Source organism: Rhodamnia argentea, chromosome 3, assembly GCF_020921035.1.
Source record: "Rhodamnia argentea isolate NSW1041297 chromosome 3, ASM2092103v1, whole genome shotgun sequence".
NCBI lineage: Eukaryota > Viridiplantae > Streptophyta > Magnoliopsida > Myrtales > Myrtaceae > Rhodamnia > Rhodamnia argentea.
Genome location: NC_063152.1, coordinates 31,730,614 through 31,751,191, shown reverse-complemented (window position 1 = coordinate 31,751,191; position 20,578 = coordinate 31,730,614). Strand labels below are relative to the sequence as shown.

Sequence of the window (20,578 nt, the reverse complement as noted above, 5' to 3'; positions counted from 1 at the left end):
TTCCAACGGATAAATTCCAGATTTTAGGTGGAACCCGAAAGCCGAAAGCGTTTACCCCTACTCAAATCCATTATGGCATCGGGCGATGCGAAACTTCCTCATCCAAGTGACTCGATCTATCGATGAATTCATAGTTGCATTAGTATTCGACCCTCACACATATCAAATGAAAATTCTTGTTTCTCCTTCGAATCATGAAGTACATAGTAGTATATAAAGTATATTAAAAGTTCAATCTAAAAGTTTAAGTCAAGAGATGGAGGAAGACCACATGCATACAAAGAGTACGAGTGAAACTTGATGAACGGAAGTCTACATGTGCAAAATGCACTAGAGTAGTAACTACGATACTATATAAAAACACCCAATCCAAAAACTCAAACTAATAAGTGAAGGGAGATTTTTTTTTTAATCAGAAGGTGAAGGAAGATCGCATGTATATAAATAGCATAAACCCGGTAGATAAGATATGTGTGATACTTTAATAAATTGAAAGCAATTTAAACGTGAACTCACAATCATCGCCTCGGCCGATGATTAGACCTACGGCACTATACCAACATTGACCAAAAAAAAAAAAAAGACATCAAAATAATTGCAATAATTTTAACAAGGCACTCTTCGAAGAAGCTCAATCTCTACACCTAATGTCTAAACAGATAGAACTTATGCTTGAGCATTCTACTCTCAAATAAGAAGAGATAGGGCCGTCCTCGATGCTGGGCCGGACGACCTACTTCCCTTAGCATGATAAGCGTCATTATCTTGTCAATCTCTCTTCCACAATCTGGATGCTAAGTGTCCACTCCAACCCCACCTATTTTGTCCTCTCTGTTTTTTTTTTTATGGGAATTATTAAATTGATGTTCCTTGTTGGAAAAAGCTTTACTACAAGATCATCACTAATTAATTATATTATCTTTGACTAGTGACTACCGTTGCTTAGAGGGGTACGACACATGCTTTACGAGGATTTTTACCGATGCTGAAAGCAATATATATCAAGTAAGGATGGCGTTCAAGCAAATTCTTTTTTCCTCCTTACTTACGGAATAAATGTGCGTTGACTTTTACCTTAAGGAGACGAAATATTGACACTTTTGAAGTGAAATTGAGGCTGCGTCTTCTTTACGGAATTTTTTTTTTAAACAAAAACGATTGGTTAAATTGCTCACGAAATGAACAAATGAAAAATATGTTCACCATTTACAGAAATAGTCATGCATAAGTAGATGTTGATAATGAAAATATCTTTCGGTTAACTAATTTTTCTAAGCAATGTAACTAATCATTTTTGAAAAAATATTTTTTAAATTTTGTTATTTTTTCGTGGAATGAACGCACTCCGAAATGAATGAGTTGATTCTCTTTTCTTGGAATGCTGGAAATAATGGAGCAACATTAAAAACCATGATTAAGCTTAGCATTTCTGGCATTCATCACGATCGATATCCATCTTTTATTGGCAAGAGCTTGATTACTGAATATCCTAAAAATAGGGGGAAAAAATTGATTTTTTTTAGCACCATAAATGCGTATACCATATCATTAACCAATTTCTTTAAAAGCACCCAAGTGCGTTTTGCAACTTTTTCACCCCATTTACGACTCCTTTCCAAGGTTGCACCATAGTCAAAGGACAAGTGGCACATGCTGGGGATGAAACAATCTTTTCTGATAAAGTCCCATGTTTTGAAAATTAAAGAAAACACCAGAAAAAGGACCAGACAAATAATTTTTTCTTGTGACGTTCGTACCAAGATAGAATTAGTGAGTGATCAACTATATAAATCTTGGTCTTTGTTCCTGTTTTTACCAAACTTACAACCCACCTAGGAGTTTCCAGCACTATCGAGAACAGCCTGTTTCCATTTTTTTGTCTCCTCTCTCGACTCTTGACTTTTTGGGTTCTGGGCTTAATTGCAGCGAGTCTGAAAGTTTTTCATCAGACTTTTTCCCTGCTTTTGGTAAGTTTTGGGGGCTGAATTGGAGGAGTAACTGATGGCAGAGCAAGAGAAGAAAGCAGAATCTCAGGCACCACCCCCACCGCCGCCACCGCCGCCACCAACAACACGACCACCACCACCACCACCACCTCCTGAAGAAAAGACTTCTCGTGCTAAGAAAGAAGAAAAAGATGCTCCTGAGAAAAATGTTTCGCCAGCTGTTGCAGAGAAATATTCACCTGCAGTCCCTCGAAGTAATTGAAATCTCTCTCTCTCTCTCTCTCTCTCTCTCTCTCTCTCTCTCTCTCAGAGAGTAATCCACATGAGGATGTATGCAAACTTTAAAGAGATGATTGCGGTGTCTTGTTTAGTTTTTCAAAAGATTGTGGTTCTGAATGAACTCATGCCAAGTTGGGAAGCTGTAAGATCAGTAGTCCTAGTTTTGTTGATTGTTTTCAGTGTTCAGTTGATGTCAAGAAAAACACATTAATGCTTGAAGGGATGAGCAGATGATGAAAAGATTGTAAGTAAATCGAGTGAAGTGTCTGTCATGCTAGGTTAGAAACTGTTAGGTTGATCTTGATGAAGTTTGGACTGATTTGACTCACAGTAACAGCACAGTACAGCATTTGAAAAAGAAAGAAGCAAGAAAATTGTCTATAGGTAGACATCTCCTGAAACCCATATTTGTTTATCGCAAAAAAAATCTTGTCTTTAGTCTAGAATTTTGTTGTTTGCAGAGGTAGCAGATCCTGCGGAGAAAAATTCAGGGGGATCAATTGATAGAGGTATATTTTGAGAAAATTTATTTTAACAAAATTTGACATCTTTTTTTCTTTTTTCAATCCAGTGGGCCTAGATTTCACTTTAGACAGTGAAAACATTTTATGCAATCTCTGCTTATACTGCCTGTGTCCTCAGATGCTGTTCTTGCAAGAGTTGAAACAGAGAAAAGGCTGGCCTTGATCAGAGCATGGGAGGAGAGTGAGAAAACCAAAGTAGAGAACAAGTGAGAGCCCTCAACTCCTTACTACATATAGACTTGGAAGAATCAGAGTTCTGAACTGTCTGTTCTGGGCTCAGTGCCTCTAATTATACTTGCATTGGATTTTGAAACAGGACATATAAGAAGCTCTCAGGCATTGGAGCATGGGAAAACACAAAAAGAGCAGCTGTGGAGGCAGAGCTAAAGAAAATGGAGGTAATTAAGTCTTCTGCATTGTCTTAATCACACACTAAATTGAAGCACATGAAAAACTTGAACAGGGTAACTCCCTCAAAAATCGCCCGAACACAGAGCCTCTTAAAATGGGGGCTTTTTGTTAACATTCTCGCACGATGACCCACAGGAAAAACTGGAGAAGAAGAAGGCGGAAAATGCGGAGCTGATGAAGAACAAGATAGCCGAGATTCACAAGGCAGCAGAGGAGAAGAGGGCGATGGTCGAAGCCAAGAAAGGCGAGAGTTTCATCAAGATTGAAGAGACTGCGGCGAAGTTCCGGGCCACTGGCTACACTCCTAGAAAGCTTCTGGGGTGCTGCACCAGCTGAAAATTCCCATGGACATACGAAATTCTACTTGATGTTTTAAAAGAAATACAAAAAATAATGGATCTTTTAAGTGATTCTGCATTTTGCTTTGGTCTTTGGTGTTTTCATGATATTTCTTGTGCATAGGCACTACGATGTTGATGTGTTCTTTATGAGACAAAATGGATTTATATGGTGATCTCACGGAGATTGGCTACAAGACTCCTGCATATTCTGTCAAAAACTCATTTTGGCAATTGGCTATGTAACTGGTCGAGTTATTCCGGATAATGCATTCACAACGCAGGAGGTACTCCGCTTCATTGAGTATTGGAGAGTGAGGCGAAATAGGGAAAATTACTAGAAAAACCCTAAATTTATTGTAATTATATTAATTCAGTTTTAAATTTTTACTTTTGCTAATTTATTTCTAAACATTTTTTTTACTTAATTAGTCGTAAACCTTATCGCGTGTTGCCAATTGAGTCAATTCATTCAATTTTGGCCGAAAATTGCTGACATAGACTTCGGCCTTCTATGCGACACGGTTGGCGCTAGTGTGCACAAATTTTAATAATATTTAAAAAAAAATTACCTTATTTTTATTTTTTTTCTTGTCTTTTCTTTAATTTTTCAAAATTTTCCCTTGACTTAGGGCTGGCAAGGGTCACCAACCGACCCTCGCTAGCCACAAGCTCGTGCAGATCAGGTGAGGCTGTTGTAGCCCTTGACGGCCCTAAGTCCAGCCAAAAAAAAAAAGTAAAGAAAAGAAAAATGAAAACAAAAAAATATAAAATATTATTAAAAATGTCGACATTGGCACTAGATATGCCACGTGGGAAGGCCCGCATCCACGTCAATAATTTTCAGCTAAAATTGGCTGGACGGACTCAATTGGCACAAATACAAAAGGTTTGGGACGAAATTGGCAAAAGAAAAAGTTTAGAACCGAATTAACACAATTGCAATAAATTTAAGATTTTTTTTCTGTAATTTTCTCGACGAAATACCCACGTATAAATCCAAAATAAATCATGTACGTAAATGGAACTTCTGCTTCATATTAAAAAAAAAGGTTTAGAAGTCCTTTTGAAAAAAAATGCAAAATTCCCCTTTTTAAAATAGTCTTGTTAACGATTGTTCTCAAAACTCTTATTCAACACACTTAAGTAAAAATATTTCAATTTATCATGGTAGTGATTATACATAATATGAGAAAAATAATTCGTTGAAAAACATGAAATTTCTTTTTTATTATTTGCTTAACAAATGCTTTTGAAAGTAGTCCTTAAAGTAAAGCATATGTTAACAAATTCATTTGTTACAAATAATCGGAAGCCTTGGTTAAATGCGTTACCTATCCAAGCTCGAAGTTCGGGAGCAAAAGAAATTGACCAAGGCTCATTGGCTTGTACAAGAAAATCCGTAGAATCATTCATTTTTCAAGCTGTGGTGAAACCGTATTGCTTCTTTCAAATTGCACCTCCTAGGTTGCGTTTGGTGGTCCGATTAGAGTATGGATAGTATAACAAATTATTCTATTCAGTGCTTGGCAACATCTTCCAGACCGAATATACCTAGATAAAATGCCGAATAAAAAATACAAAAGAGGTGGTTGGCATACCCTAGATCGAAACCATCGCGAGTCCGCGACGGCCGCAGATCTGATCCCCACCATGCAGAATTTCCCAAAATTCCGCCTAGGAGTGCTCGTTCTGCAGCGTCTAGAGGAGGGTCTCGGGCAAATTCGCTATCGAGACCCGCGGAAGAAGCTCGAATCTGGCTCGGCACCTACAACGTCGCCGAGGACACAGTCCGATATTCATATTATGTTGGGACATTTATCAATTCAAAAAATAATGTATAAGATTTGTAATCTCATTTTATCTTATCCTACCTCAAACTATATTCGAATAATTAAAGGCACCCTCAACATAACTGCTCATGGGATAGTAAGAGAGATTTCCACTGACTCCTCCGTAGGATGACGCGAAATGACTGCTCTCGTGTCGGAGTCACACTACAAGAGTCAACCTTGTTAGTTGACGCGAGGACCAGAGAAAAGGTTGTGTTGATGATGAAAACAGATGGGGAGAGACATAAGACCATGACATGGATTGTCCCATGGAATGAGTACTGCTTCTTTTTTTCTCGGTGTGGAAGGTGGAAGGAGACATGCTGCGACCATGTGCCAGTATTGTTGGCTTTTGGACATAAATGCCCTTGTCTCCTCCATCCTTCCCACAAATTACCCCAACAAAACCTTTCTTCTCTTCCCTTGCACTGCAAGCGGCCATTTTTGCTCTCAAGGAACATCTTCTTCTATTACACGTAGCCGAAGCAGCAGACCGTTTCTCTTTCTTTCTGTGTCTCTTGTTGTATGAGTTCAGAGAGAGAGAGGGAGAGATTACATAGATGGGAGTCGGAACGAGCACGTTTGTCATCAGATGGATCAACTTTATCACTATGGTATAATTTCTAATTTCTTCTGGCTTTAAAGTCAGGATTATCCTCAAAGGAACCTCCTTTACGTTATTTACTTGCAATGTCAGAGTACCCATTTGTTTGTTGTTCACTTTTCCGGCTTATGTTCGTGTTTTTCCCAATTTTCCACAGTTTCTATGACTAGGTCATGGTGTCACTCAGAATGCCGGCCTCTTTGTTGTGCGCATTCTGTAGTTTTCTGCAAAGTCCTGTCTTCCTTTAGCTTGTAAAGCGTTCTAGCCATGGGTTATTTCGTATTGGGTACTCGTGATTTAGTTGTCTGGTATACTGAAGCTTCAGTCGAAGTCCTGTGCAGAAGTGGTAAAGGGAAGAAACGTGTGATCTTGATTCAGGCGTGAGTTCTATGTTTGCTTGTTCGTGCAGCTTTTGGCTGTAGCTGTTATAGGGTTTGGCGTGTGGATGAGTACTCATGATGACAATTGCCGAAAGTCTCTCACTCTTCCTGTTCTGGGTCTTGGGGCATTTATATTCGTAATGTGAGTTTTCTTTGCTCCTGTTCTTCATTTAATCTGGCACAATTCTTGGGTTAGTATTCCTCTGCATTGCCTTTTATCTCGGATATGTAATGGCTAGCTTGTTTGTTTCGACTTTCAGATCAATAATTGGCTTTCTTGGCGCATTAAAGAACAACTCGATACTGTTGTGGGCTGTATCCTTATCACATTCAGTGTACATTTTCATTTCTAGAGACAACTGCTATTTTTTCCCTTGCATTTTTTTTCCCTTTTGCAATGATCTTAACTTGACACTATACAGTACCTGATCTTGTTATGCCTGATATTGGTGGGAATCCTTGTCTTCACTGTGCTAGCGTAAGTACATCTTACAAAAGCCTTTGTTGATCTGTATTTTATGCTTCATGAGCTCAGGCAGACTTTTAGATGTTTGGAAAAAGAACTTAATATAAGTTGGCAGAAGGATGCTCAACCATTATTTGAAAATGGGGTACTCTAACTGAATTTACAAGCTACTGGTATTCTCTTGTTTCAAGTTTATAAAATTTTTACTCTAAAAAGATCTGCACATTTTATCAATGCTTGATGATTATCATTTTATGAAAGCTTGATAAATGATTATTTCGCATGCTAATGTTTAAGATTCAGATTATGAGTTGGAATTCTTGATAAATAACTTCATGAGTTTCATATCCTAATCCTGTGTTGACTCGGATGCTGAAATATTTTTGTGCACTTTTTTAGCTTCATTGTGACAAACAATGGTTCGGGGCACAGCGTAACCGGCTTAAAGTAAGCATTCATTTACGTTATCTGACAGCATCAGAGTTGAACAACCCTATTCTCATTACTGTGTCTTCTTAGGTACAAAGAGTATCAACTTCAGGATTACAGTTCGTGGTTTCTAAAACAAGTAAGTGTTGTATTAGAAATGTGCCTTTATTTTGTTGCATGCCATTCTTCTGATTTGTTTTTGTCTTTCTGCTGATTGTTATAACTTAAGACTCAATTGGCTTTTCTATTCAGTTAAAGGATGGACATAACTGGGAGCACTTGAAGAGTTGTCTTGTTAAATCTGAGGACTGCAATGATTTATCGAAGAAATATAAGGTCTAATTGGTCACTTGGGGTTCTGATTGGTCTAAATGATCATATTGACATTATTTGAGACTAACTGCTTTGTGATTCCAGACTCTCAGACAATATAAATCAGCAAAATTAACCCCAATTGAAGCTGGTTGTTGCCGACCTCCATCTGAGTATGTGCCTTTGTTGTCTCTCAACTCAAAGATCCTTTTTTGCTCATTCCCCTCCTTGCCATAGACCCCTACTATAGGAATTCGATATCCTTCTCAAAATTAGGTAATCATATTTGCAGAATTTGAAAAGATAGGTAACAAAAGCAGGAAATTGAAATCCATGCTGTTTCTTTTTGGAATTGTTTGATTGAAATTCTACATTGGCAAAAGTTCTTTGTAACTGATGTAAATCTTTATTGTCATGAACCTATTTTTTATCTTAGATGTGGTTACCCTGCTGTGAATGCGTCGTACTACGACTTGAGCTACCATCCCGTTAGTTCCAACAAGGACTGCAAGCTCTATAAGAACTCCCGATCTGTGAAGTGCTACAATTGTGATTCGTGCAAGTAAATGTCATTGCTTCAGTGCTTCTCTTATTTCTCCTGCTGTTAGGATATGTCTGACTGTTGCTGTCCTAGGGCTGGAGTTGCTCAGTACATGAAGACCGAGTGGAGGGTGGTTGCAATTTTCAACGTGATCCTGTTCGTTGTCTTGGTAAGGCAAGCTGAATCAGAAGATAAAGGGTTGTTCTATCTTACTTAGATTTCTAGTTGGTCTTTTTTCCTGATCTTCTTCTAATTGCACTTCTCCAGTCATTGATTTATTTCATCGGATGCTGTGCGAGGCAAAATGCTGCCCGGAACCATTCTAAAACTTGAGAAAAGCAGGCCTGTAATCCGAAAAAGGATTCACCATTGCGAAACTTCGAGAGACTTCTCTTCAAACAAGACTTGTCTGAGAGCAAGCCGGTGTCATTTTTCACACTAGATAAAATATGTTGGGCTTGCTTCTTCATCGTGATTTGTTCTGCGAACCCAAACATGTGCTTTGTGAGCTTAGTAGTTGGAAGAATGAATTGTAAACATTGAAGGTTTCAAATGCTTCTGTATTTGTCTGTTGTTGTCTTGTGGAAGAAATATAGATTCGTTAATATAAGTAAACTTCATATTGGTTTCTCTTCTTACCTTTTGAAGTTATACGTAATGAGAGATCTTTATTTGCCAATTGCAATATAAGGAGAATTTCGATATTTGATTCGGACAAGTGGTAGCTCCGTGAAGACTTTTCACGTGCAATGAGAAATCAGTAGCTGAAGAGGACAAATTATATGTTGAAGGGGCAATTTGAAGTCGATCTCTTCGGTATGTTGTTCACACAGTTTACCCATCTTTCACTCGGCTAAAAGTTAAATTTGCACAAAGAAGTGAGCAGCACCAATGTGTAATTATAAATTCGAAGTGCCAAGCTTCTACAGAAAGGGTTGATAAATACATTACGAATGAAGTCATTCATTACATCAAGTCCTGTGTATTGATTCGAACAGTGGATTGCTATCAGGTTAAACACCTAATGCCACTGCAAGATGGCGCTTAAATCTAGTGGCTCGACACTCTGAAGCTCTACCACAGGTTCCAGGAAATCTAAGGCATATTGGCAGGACAAACGAAACCGGGAGCTTGAAGATGACGACAATGCAAGCGGCAAAGCAGGAGGAGATCAGAATCACCGTGTGGTCCATGTCTCCTGATTGATTAACCCCGGTTGATCACTTTCTTCTGTATCAATGACAAGCACTGTTCTCTCGTAACAAAGTCAATTGAATAAGCACTGAACCAACATGAACAAGCCATTTCGGTTTTACTGAAGACTCAGGTGTCACCGAGACAAGGATCACTTGCGGATTCGGATGCCGGGAATATCCTTTAAACCCATTTTCAGTGCTGTCTTTCGGAAAAGCGCAGGAGGATTTTTCAGGCCAATGGACTCGCAGAATCTGTTAGCTAGCTCCACAAGTGTTGTTTTGTCTCTGCCAATCTCCCTGATCGAGTTATAGTAGCCAAGCCAAGCATGGTATGCTGCTTCTTTGACACTTGTATCAACTTTTGCCATCGAGTCCTCCATCTGCAGCAGAGAGAATCTTAAGCATGATAGAAAGGAAAGGCGAGCCAAACTTTGTTATTTACGAAGAGTGTCAAAAGCCAGAAGAGAAGCATTAGCGGAATTGATCTTTTGATCGTGAGTGAAACCACCATACTGCTTAGCCCGAGAAAAAAGAAGGAACTGTTAGTAGTTTACCTGCAAGGATGATTCCCCCGTAAAGAAAAAAACCCATATTGTCACTTTGATCACTTATTTTAAACTTGAGAAAAAGAAAAGGAAAAAAACTAACATTACAGCGTAAGTTAGGATATGTAAACATCAACTTATCAAGCATGACAGCAAAAGTAAAAGCTACTTCAGTCAGGTTCCATGAGCAGCATTGACATATAAGAAGCATACAAGTAGCAAAAGAAGAATGTGGCAGATGAAAACCTTGACTTTGACATCTGGATCCACAGATGGTACAGGGATTCTATCAATGGGAAGATCTTTCACTTCATCCAGGAAATATTCTTCCCATGGTGCAAGCAACAAAACACCTGTTCCTTCTTTCCCTTCACGTCCTGTTCTCCCAAGACGATGTATATACTGTTCTCTGTCCAAGGGTATACCCACCTGAATTGAACTCAATATTACTCCCAGAAGAAAGAATGACAACGCGACAAAGTGTGAGCAAAATCCACGATCATTTTTCCTTAGGATTTGCTCAGAAATTAAGTCCAATGCTAGCACCAGCCATCTATCAATTAAAATACTTTATTTTTTTTACCAGAAAAAGTAAATTAGACTCAAATCTTACTAGCATACCTGGAGGACCAATGTAACATCCGGGTAATTCATTCCACGGGATGAAACATCAGATGTGACAAGTATCAATCGCTTTGATTCCCGAAACTCGTCACATATGCGAGTTCTGTAAAGTTGAGGCTTCCTAGAATGCATCTCTCTAACATTCATCTTCATTTCGCGAAGAAGTAAATATAGGAGCGAAGTTACCATCCCCGTCGTACAGAATACAATGACCTGAGCACAGTGATATTGTTAAATGGGTACAAAATGAAATCATTATAATAAAGAATACTCTCATTTATACCTTGTAATCAGGTGCCTCCAAAATATGCTCCTTGAGAAAATGATAAACAACTTGAAAATGCATGTCATGAGGAGCAACTACATAAGACTGCTTAACCTGCAAGCAGGTAAAACATGTGTCCAGCTAATCAAAGATAAAGAGGAACTATGGATACATGACACATACAATATATTTCTCATGCTCTTCATAATTAGCTGAAATTAGTAAAAGAGTGGAAAATGAAATACATATGGCAGAAAATTAGTCCATTATTAACACACATGTTTGTGTTGTAACCACCTCCCACATTTGGAATACAATACATGACTACGAATAAAGGGCAATCTTGGCTCACTCATAGTTCCATATTTTGTCACTTTAAACTACTACATGCCTTTCGACCAAAAAAAGAACAAAAAAATACTACATGCCAATATACCCACTCATGGTGACAGTCAGAGTGACCATAGCAAACTTAACAGCTTGAGACAAGACCCGGCGAGAAATTTAGATGTCTTAGACTACTTATGATGATCAACGTTCAGCAGAACACCCCAACATACCTGGGCATGAGTCTCCACACAACCGACACCCACAGTGTCAATGAAAGCATGTTCTCTTTTTAAAACAAGCTGAGATATCCGGCGAACCTGCACAGTAATGATGAATCACAGAAATGTCATGATAAGCAGAGTTTCTATAATCTCAGGATCTTAAGAAGAAATAAGGATCAATTTTACCTCTTTTGGCATGGTTGCAGAAAATAGAAGAGACTGTCTTTGACGAGGAAGACAGTCAACAATTTTCTCCATGTCTTTGCGGAATCCAAGGTCTAGCAAGTGATCAGCTTCATCAATTATGAGCATTTTCAGCCCCATCAAACGTACGGATATACTCGATTTATTCTCCACATGGTCCAATAACCTTCCAGGAGTAGCAACAATTATCTGCAGAAGGATGAGGAGAGATTATATCTTTTGCATCACACTCAAGTTATGCGTAGATACGTGTATCCATCTATTTTTACACGGCATATACATCCAATGTCATAAAGTGATACTTTATCAAGAAAAAGATTCAGAACATGTATATGAAGGCTAACCTCGCATGACTCAGATTCCAAACGTTTCTGGTCATCTTTGAAACGTGTACCTCCAACAAGTGTTTGCACACCAATACCATCATGGTACTTTATCAAAGCTCTAGCTTCTGCAGCTATCTGACTGGCAAGTTCTCTCGTGGGGCACAGAACAAGAACATATATTGGGGGCACCCGCTGATTTTTATTGCTACGTGACTTTAAAGCTGTTTCAATAGCAGGAAGCTGTTTGAGTATCAACAAAAGCGTTGTGGAACTTGATGAAATGAATGATGATAAGAAAGGAGCAGCAATCCTACCAAAAAAGCTACACTTTTCCCAGTTCCAGTTTTAGCTTTGACCACAGCATCCTTGCCTGTCACAGGTCAGACCCTAAAATCATCGTCTACCAACATAGGATCATAGCATCGACTGGGGAAGACAATGCATGGTAGGGTGAAAGCATTAATCTAAAAAATGTACAAATATGGTATTCGGAAATAAGAAATCTCTGTGCGTTAAAGCGTTATCGTGTTCACATTTTTTTTCATTTGCATAATCACAACAATTAAACTTTTGAAATTGAGAGAGATATTTGACTCAAGAAGGAAGACACGGAGAAGAAAATATAGTGCCAACTGCCAGCCGAAATTAAAAATGGCGATTGGGCCAAAACAAGAAAATAAAAATGGTGAAGCAAGCTGTAGATCTCATTACAGGGTACAAAATAGTGACACAATCAGAAATATCAATATATTGGTGACCCGAAATCATGCAGAACCTTTAAAATCTTATCTCTTTGAGACCTAAACTCCAGAACGGATCAAAGTATGTAAGCGTTTAACTACTTCTGAAGCATTTGACCATCTTTTGTCTTATCAACTCACAAGCTTGCAGTTGTCGGAATATTACCATCTTGCTGACTCACGAGGCAAACAGAACTCATCCATAAAAAATCATAATTGCTCTATGGCTAGTGCATGGAAATGGGATGGTGAATTGTGTAAGCTGCTTTTCGTGAAGTAATATGTTAGTAGGAGATCTAAAACCCAGCAAGTTGCACTTGTCCTTTATAATGGGCTGATTCAGCCCTAAAATTAGGCGACATAGTGATTAATATACAAGATGAGGCAGCTACTACCGTCAAGTGAGAGGGTAGCTTCCTGGACTTTGGTCATTCGAGCATACCCAGCTGACGAAAGAGCCTTAATCGACAATGGTGAAATGTCACATTCATCAAACCTGGAAAACGGAAACACAAAATTACCAGAGGGCACACAGTAAAACCCACAGTGGAACCCATCATTACATCCAACAGCTTTGGACTTTCTCAATGCAAGAAAATCAGGGAATCGATGAGCTGTCTTTTGGAAACAAAATCCCGTCATCAACCAATCCACTCATTTGTCACGTAATAATCTTCTGTGAATCCAATTACACTGTTCTTTGCCACTCAAACAAAAATATAGTAACTAAAGAAGTCGATTTTTGACTTGACATTCATCTGGAGAAATATCATACCTTTTCTGAGTCAAAATGGAAACTTCCTCCATGTCTTCACCCTGATCTTCTGCCAATTTCTTATTGTTAAGCTCATGCCTAATCAACCCTACATGTTGTAAAAAATTAGTCTCTTCCTCAACAAACTTCAGCGGCACCCTCTTCTTAATCTTGTTATCATACTTCCCGAGAGAAGCACTACTTCCCCTCGTCCTCTTGTTTGTGCCACCATTCATTTCCTTCACCTCATCCCCCGACCCATCTCCACCTGCACTCAATCTTGGCCACCTCAAATTACCAGCATCAGGCCTTCCCACATCATCTGCCGTGTTAATCTCTGATTCGTCATCACTAGAAGAAGTTTCACTGTCATTCTTGAAAAACACCCTTTTCCTTTGCCGTGAAAAGTTCCTACCTTTCATGAAACCACCAAGACTCCTTGAATCCTCGAAGTCTGCCCGATTAGCCTTCAAACCATGCGACGATTTAAATCGATTATCCCTTGAATTACCATCTGAATCACTCTCGCTCGAGGAACTCTCATTTCTCCGGAACCTCCTACTACTCACAACAGAGTACTTCCTACTCATCACATGATTGGTCCCACCAAAACTTCTCGAATCCACATTCTTGCCATTACCAACAACACCACCATGCCCCTCCACCAACTTCCTCAAATCAATTGGCGACCTGACTGGTCCTGACCGCGCACTTGCCAGCCGCATTGGTGGGGGAGGATCTTTCAGCGGACCGTCGTCTTCATTCCACAGGTCCTCCGCCCCTTCCTTCATGAACCGGTCGGCTAGGGCTTTGACATGGTCTGTTGGAGACATCGGACCGTGAGTCGGCGCCGACTCGCGATCGGCCGATGCGTCCGGCTTGCCAGCGAGCTTCGCCCTGATTTCGGACCGAATTCGAGCCTGGTAAAGCTGCTTCTCTTGCTCGAGAAGTCGCTTCTCCTTCTCTTTGGCCTTCTTCTCGTGCATTCGTTTCCACTGCCACTTGTTCAGGCCTCCTGGAAACGTGCGCGGCCCTCCTCCCATAGACCTGGAGAAGATGACGTTCGAGAGGCTTCTGGAGCATTCTAGAAGGTTCGAGAAGTGGACGCGATGCTCGCGAAGGAGAGATGAGAGCATGATTGCGAGTTTCGCCTGCTCAGGTTTAGAGAGAGAGAGAGAGACGGAGGGAGGGAGGGAGGGAGCTAGGGTTTTAGAGGGAGGAAGACTAAGAAAGAAGAACAGGCAGGGTTTAAGGCCATTTGGTAATTATAAATCAGGGAATTTTCAAGTTGACCCTTGAATTTTCTTTTAATTAGCATTGGGCCTCCATAAAGACAAGGTTTTACTTTTTAGGCTCCTGATAATTACTATTGGGCTAAGATTGACCCAAAATTAAGAAAGGGGTGGTCTTTTCAATAATTGGTATTAGATGATCCAGTTGGCCCTTGAATTTTCAATCAACGCTTCTTAATTCCAAAGCGCCACGTGAAAAGCTGGCGTGAGGAGCACGTTTTCCTTCTAGCCATTTATAAATGAACATTAACTATAATTTTTTTTTTTGTCGAAAACATTAACTATAATGTGGAATAATAAGATAATGTGTTATTTCTTTGAAAGAAATTGCCGGACTCGAGAAAGGAGAGATGAGATTTCTAGGTTTCTACGGACGGTGGTGGCCGGCATGGATGACTACTTTGTCCGCTGGCAATGGCGGCTCATTCACGCATGGCTCCTGTTAGGATTGTCGCACATTGGTTGTGGAAAGAGCCGATAGTCAATTTTTAAACGTGAGGGAAAATCTCATCCTTTGAGCTAACTTTTGGGACGAGAGAAGTCCAATAACACCTAATATTAGGATCAAAGTCGGATACCAACAAGTCTAAACCCTCCGCATTTTGCCGGTTTCGGATTCCTCGAAAAGTTAAGGATTAATAATCATTTTTAGAAATCGAATGGATTCGGTCTTATACATGAGCGAGGATGGTAATCAAAAAAGAAAGAAGATTAGTTATTCTTTCTTTTATCACTTAGTAGCCGTGCGAGATGAAAGTCTCATGCACGCTCATTCTCCTATTTCAGTCGTTGCTTTTCTTTATTTTACTTCGACAGTAGCTGCTTCGGTTTCAGCCACTCGAATTTTCGATATTCCTTTGCATTTCTCATCAAACGAATAGCATATTCTTCTAGAAATCCTAGCTATTCTTAGCATGATGTTGCCTGAGGCCATGGCTCTAGATATGGACTTTCGTTGGTGGTTTTTGACTTCTTCTTCTTCTTCTTCTTCTTCCACGGTGTTCCTCTCATTTACAGCTCTTATTTTGGTTCCTTTTTCCTAGTTTGTGTTAAGGGCTCCAATTCCTCGACTTATTTTGCTCTTTGATCTGTACTCACGAGTCACGAGGGTTTGAGTTTAAAGTTTCATACTTCCACACACGCAAAAAACCTAGAAAAAAAAGAAGAAGAGTGATTCGTCCACAAAAGAGTGGCCGTATGCTGCCTTTGGGATTTCAAATCGAACCTGCTACGAAGGAAGAAAAAAAATTAAAGTCTTCCTTCGTTATGACCGACGATATGAGAGTGATTCGTCCACAAAAAGCAGGAGAATGACCTGCTACAAGGTTAGAAGTTCAAGTTGGAATATTACACAGCAAACACTCAGGAACTCAATTCCAACACAGGAGTCTAATGCCTTTCTAAAGGAATCTGACTCTGCATATCTACTAGTTCGATGGCAATCTCTAACTAGTCTCTTGATCTGGGAAAGAATGGAGTCGGAATCCGCAGAAAGAGAGAGAGCAACGAAGGCAAACTATCTAGCTTCCCACAGTTCAAAAGAAGAGCGCACCGAGAAAGCTTTGAACAGCGACTGAGGAAATAAGACTTCTACCAATAAAGGATGAAGCTGAAACATACCCTTCTAGACTTGCAAAGAAATGGAACATCCAGAGAACTACTGTATCATTTTATCCTCAAAAACCAGCAGAAGCTGCAGAGTGGCGAGACTCTGCAAGTTCTGCTTGCTGTGGCTAACAAGTTGTGCATGGCTAATCAAGAGAGAAGGCAAAATGCCTCGGAATCCAAGGACCGAACCGAATCAGCTTGAACTGGACACCCTTGGAACTTTTTCAGCCTCAGCAAGAAGTTCCAAGCACTTGCAATCGGCGAGAACATCATAGGAAGACGACCTCTAAATCACTCTTTTATCACAAGCAAGAGGGAGCCACACGAGTCAGTTTGACCTCTGGTTCTAACTTTGCTAGACTCGTTGAACCACTCGTTAATTGGACATTAGTAGCTCTATGGATTTCCCTTTTTAGCCCATCAACAACAACTCTCGTTAATGCACTTCCAGTGCTTCCTTCGGAACCCTCCTCGTCAGTCAACGATGGTAATACTTGCATATCTCAGCATTGTATCTACTCTCTTAGCTAGTTGATATTCAACCATAGGAAACATTACCCCAAAAGCCTTAAATCTATTGCAATCGTACCAATTCAATCCTAATCCTCTCTTTTTTTCTTTACTAGTTGAGTCCTAAATCTTTTGTATTTATACCAATTCAGTCCATTCAGCTAACTTTAGCTAGAATTTGCCGACATGGACGATGGCTGTTCACTAGTGCTGAAGTAGATAATTTTCTATTAATTTTTCCCTTTTTCCCTCTTTTTTTTTTCTTTCCTTGCCTTCTTCCTCTAGCCGATCGCCCGACTTCTCAACCGGCCAAAGGCGAGGGCCGGCAAGGCTCAACCTCGCCTAGCCATGGCAACGGCAAGGTCGATCTTGCTAGCCTCACTAATGGACAAAAGAGAAAGATAAAAATAAATAAAAATATAAAAATACATAGTAAAATATTTTTTTAAATTATTCCACGTCAACAATTTCCAGCTAAAGTTCACTGGATGGTCTGAATTAACACAATTACAATAGTTTTAGGACTGGACACCAGTGACTTTAATTTTCCCATTCTCTAACCTATCGACAAGTATCATCAATGCACTTCTATTGTTCCCTTTGGACCTCTCCTCGTCATCCCATGATGGTAACAATTGCATATCTCGCATATAGGAAGAAGAACACAAGGAGTACCACAAGTTGTGTACATCACTCACTTTAATGAGAAAAATTTTCCTCAAATCACTTAAGTGCCAACTGTGATATGTTTGGCTGGAAATCTAACGTGGCATTTTTTATTAATATTTGAAGCCAACGTGGCTTGTCGGAGGTCCAGTCAAGAACAAAAAGAAACTAAAAGTTGAAAAAACATAAAAAGTGCAAACTTAATTAGATTAAAAAAATAAAAAAGCTAAAAATTTCAAAAGAAAAAAAAAATGCACTAGAAGTCCTAGAACTTGTTACGAAAGCACAATTGACTCCTAAAACTTATAAAAAAATGCATTCAAGACTTAAAACTTGTCAAATTGATGCAATCGAATCCTTCCTTTAATTCCATCAATTTGGATGAATGAAAAATACATACGTTTTTTTTAAATTTTCTCTCTCCTACGTGGTAATGAAGTGGTTAAAATGACTTCATTTTTGTCCAAATATGATTTTTAATACAATTTTTATTTCAAAAAAATTAAAATAAGCTCAAAATTAAAAAAAGATAACGCTAGCCGAGGCCCGGCCATCCCCCACCCTAGCGATGGCAGGGCGGCGGCGGTGGCGAGGGCTATGCAAGCTGCCTGATTTCCATCGTTAGCTCTTTTTTAGGTTCTTTTAATATTTTTTAAAAAATTACTTTTTAGCCCACGTGGACTGAATTTTGTAAAGAAAAAAAATACCATTTCATATTAAAATTTAATTATAAATGTTACGTATTAATTTTGGCTAAAATTTCTCATCCGATGCACTTAAGTGATTTTTTTTTTTATTATTTCACATTTAAATGATCCGGCGAAAATTTTGGTATTAAGTTAAGTATCGTACATAATTTTTTACACTTCCGGTATTGTTTCTCCCCGGCATATATATCCACTTCCTCCTGTCTTCTAATTAATTTCGTAAAATAAGAAAAAAAAAAAACCTTTGCATTTTTTTTTTCCAGTTTGCTCATTAAGAACCTTTGCTTGACTCGGTGGATTATTTATCAATTGGACTTCAGTGCCGTTCTCTTCCCCCTCTTTTTGGGCCGTCGACAAGTGTCATTCATGCCCTTCTGGTGCTTCCTTTGGACCTCTTCTCGTCATTTAACGTTTGGTAAAACTTCCTCACGTCTCTTCTCGAGTTGATGGAATAAAGGACGCTGAATCGACAATTGAAGTTTCTTCCTAATTGTTTGTTTCAGATCTTCCAGGTCAGTTCTTCCCAGATGAAGTCAAAGATTGGGTTGCTCCTTCTATTTTCACTCGTTTGCCTGCAAGCGAGGAGCTTGTCCCCTGAGGAAGATTCAGAAATAGAGGAGGAGCTAAGGCGTCTGAATAAGCCTGCTGTCAAGACAGTTCATGTACGAATTTCACCTCCCTCTTTTAGTCCATGCTGGAGTGAATTCTTGCGTTCTGTAATTGAGAGTTGTCTCCGTTTGTAGACCGAGCATGGGGATGTGTACGGCTGCGTGGACTTTTACAAACAACCCGCGTTCGATCATCCTTTGTTGAAGAACCATTCCTTTCATTTCGGGGTACGCTTCCTGTTGTTTCTACCAAAACATTTTTCCTATGTTTTTTCTTCTTCTTTTTCTGATGAGTTGGTCTGATAGATGAGGCCTAGTTTCCGTCCTAAGAGGACGGACCAAGGAACGCTGTCGACAAGTGGAATTACAAATGCAACTATCAAGCGCGTCGACTGTCCTACCGGTACCGTCCCTATCAGAAGAACAAGCAAAGCAGAACTCATCACAGCCAAAATGCAGGCGAAGGTTTACGCTCGACTTTCCGATCCGAACACCATCGAGGAACATGGCCTCCATGTAAGTAGTCTAATTTTCAGGTACGTAATCAAAGTACCAGGTTTGGCTTGGTACTGACAAATCCAGTTTTTCTTGTTTTCTTCTTCTTTTTATTCTTACAGCTTGCTATTATTCGAACCGAATTCGGATCCCTAAAGAAGTACAATGGAGGGGGGATGTTGAGCAGCATAGAAGTACCAAAAGTCCACGGGGCACAGTATAGCGCAGGCCAGATGAAAATCGAAAATATCCCCGATTTCATTCAAGTTGGATGGATGGTAAGCATCTGGATGAGCAGGTGTAAATTTCCCACTTGAGGTTTTCTCAGATGATCTGAGAAGATGTTGCAAGTTTCGTGCTTTTCCATTTCTTCTGGTTTTATCAACATTAATTTCCATCTGGGCATATCTCATCTCATCTTCTGCTCATGGAACTCCCTCAGGTGAATCCATCCTTGTACTCGGACGATCAGACCCGCGGGTTCATCTTTCAAAAGGCTAGTTTCCGCCCATTGTACAAGATTCTTTTCTTTCGACATATTCATCGAATGACCTGACCGTTTAACACTTCCTGCGCCGAGCGCCTAATTTTTGCCACAGATGGGCCAGTCATCTTGCTTCAATGTCCACTGTCCAGGGTTCGTTCTCGTGCGATCCGATCACCCGGTCGATGCAGCTTACGAGGCACATTCTCGAATGGGAGGACCGGTGTACACGTACAATTACTTTATTTACAGGGTAAACTTCTGATATACCAGAGCCCCATTTCGCTTTGCTCGGTCAGTTATTTCCTACAAGACCTTAGTTAAGGATTGTGAATATATGCAGGATCCAAAAAGTGGACTGTGGTGGCTAGAACCTGGCGAGGACTCCATTGTGGTTGGGTTCTGGCCACGGAGGATATTCTCCAGGCCCGGCTTGCAGGACTTGGCCACTTACATGGAATGGGGAGGCCAAGTGTACAGCCCGCCGGAAGAGAAAAGCCCGCTGATGGGGCGCGGCGAGTTCCTGGACGGCATCAAGACGAGCGCCTCTTGCCAGGACATCACCACCATCACGGAGGCCCACGACCAAGTGCCCGCCGTCGATACCCAAGAATATTCCGACAGGCCCAAGAATCACTTGGCCCAGGACATGGGCTATGTGAAGGCCCCCCTACGGCATTATATGTGTTACGGTGGGCCCGGCGGGGCCACCGGCTGGGCCTGGTGAAGCCCGATCATGTGCTATTTTCTTTTTTTTTTCTTTTTCTTCTGGCCAATAATTTGAAAAATCAATTTGAAAAGGGATATCAAATTTGGTATGGGATGTGATTTGGTCGTTGAAAGCATCAAATCTGTTCTCTATATATTGTGTGCGGTACGAAGTCTACCGCTCTCAATTTTTTCATGAATCGTATATTAACGATCGCTTTCGAGACCCTCAT

General features: G+C 40.0%; 5 protein-coding genes across 7 annotated transcripts; 4 read left to right on the top strand and 1 right to left on the bottom strand.

The window, feature by feature from the left end:
* Positions 1-1,809: 1,809 nt before the first annotated feature.
* LOC115746413 (remorin-like) lies at positions 1,810-3,695 on the top strand. The gene is made up of 5 exons (XM_030682160.2): positions 1,810-2,200; positions 2,687-2,734; positions 2,868-2,955; positions 3,066-3,147; positions 3,296-3,695. Exons 1-5 carry the CDS (start codon positions 2,002-2,004, stop codon positions 3,494-3,496), a joined length of 618 nt encoding a protein of 205 aa, XP_030538020.2. The 5' UTR covers positions 1,810-2,001; the 3' UTR covers positions 3,497-3,695.
* A 1,951-nt stretch (positions 3,696-5,646) lies between these two features.
* Positions 5,647-8,415, top strand: LOC115746412 (tetraspanin-10). 2 transcript variants are annotated; one of them, XM_030682159.2, is made up of 11 exons: positions 5,647-5,944; positions 6,344-6,456; positions 6,575-6,629; positions 6,737-6,792; positions 7,180-7,227; positions 7,300-7,348; positions 7,462-7,545; positions 7,627-7,694; positions 7,958-8,083; positions 8,156-8,231; positions 8,330-8,415. In XM_030682159.2, exons 1-11 carry the CDS (start codon positions 5,891-5,893, stop codon positions 8,393-8,395), a joined length of 795 nt encoding a protein of 264 aa, XP_030538019.1. In that variant the 5' UTR covers positions 5,647-5,890; the 3' UTR covers positions 8,396-8,415. The 2 variants fall into 2 exon arrangements, with proteins under 2 accessions (XP_030538019.1, XP_048131977.1); XM_048276020.1 differs by lacking the exon at positions 5,647-5,944 and adding an exon at positions 6,109-6,264 and having other exon boundaries at positions 6,320-6,456.
* A 531-nt stretch (positions 8,416-8,946) lies between these two features.
* LOC115746410 (probable DEAD-box ATP-dependent RNA helicase 48) lies at positions 8,947-14,504 on the bottom strand. Of its 2 annotated transcripts, XM_030682154.2 has the most exons (10): positions 13,289-14,502; positions 12,909-13,009; positions 12,088-12,143; positions 11,792-12,013; positions 11,430-11,636; positions 11,253-11,339; positions 10,711-10,806; positions 10,425-10,640; positions 10,050-10,232; positions 8,947-9,638 (listed from the first exon to the last, which is right to left on the bottom strand). In XM_030682154.2, the coding sequence occupies exons 1-10, from the start codon at positions 14,401-14,403 to the stop codon at positions 9,408-9,410; spliced, it is 2,514 nt and encodes an 837-aa protein (XP_030538014.1). In that variant the 5' UTR covers positions 14,404-14,502; the 3' UTR covers positions 8,947-9,407. The 2 variants fall into 2 exon arrangements, with proteins under 2 accessions (XP_030538014.1, XP_030538015.1); XM_030682155.2 differs by lacking the exon at positions 8,947-9,638 and having other exon boundaries at positions 10,112-10,252; positions 13,289-14,504.
* Positions 14,505-18,865: 4,361 nt separating this feature from the next.
* Positions 18,866-19,961, top strand: LOC115746454. Its single transcript, XM_048276208.1, has 3 exons — positions 18,866-19,174; positions 19,276-19,431; positions 19,596-19,961. The coding sequence occupies exons 1-3, from the start codon at positions 18,965-18,967 to the stop codon at positions 19,707-19,709; spliced, it is 480 nt and encodes a 159-aa protein (XP_048132165.1). The 5' UTR covers positions 18,866-18,964; the 3' UTR covers positions 19,710-19,961.
* LOC125314175 lies at positions 19,753-20,364 on the top strand. Its single transcript, XM_048275673.1, has 2 exons — positions 19,753-19,790; positions 19,911-20,364. The coding sequence occupies exons 1-2, from the start codon at positions 19,753-19,755 to the stop codon at positions 20,362-20,364; spliced, it is 492 nt and encodes a 163-aa protein (XP_048131630.1).
* Positions 20,365-20,578: the final 214 nt, after the last annotated feature.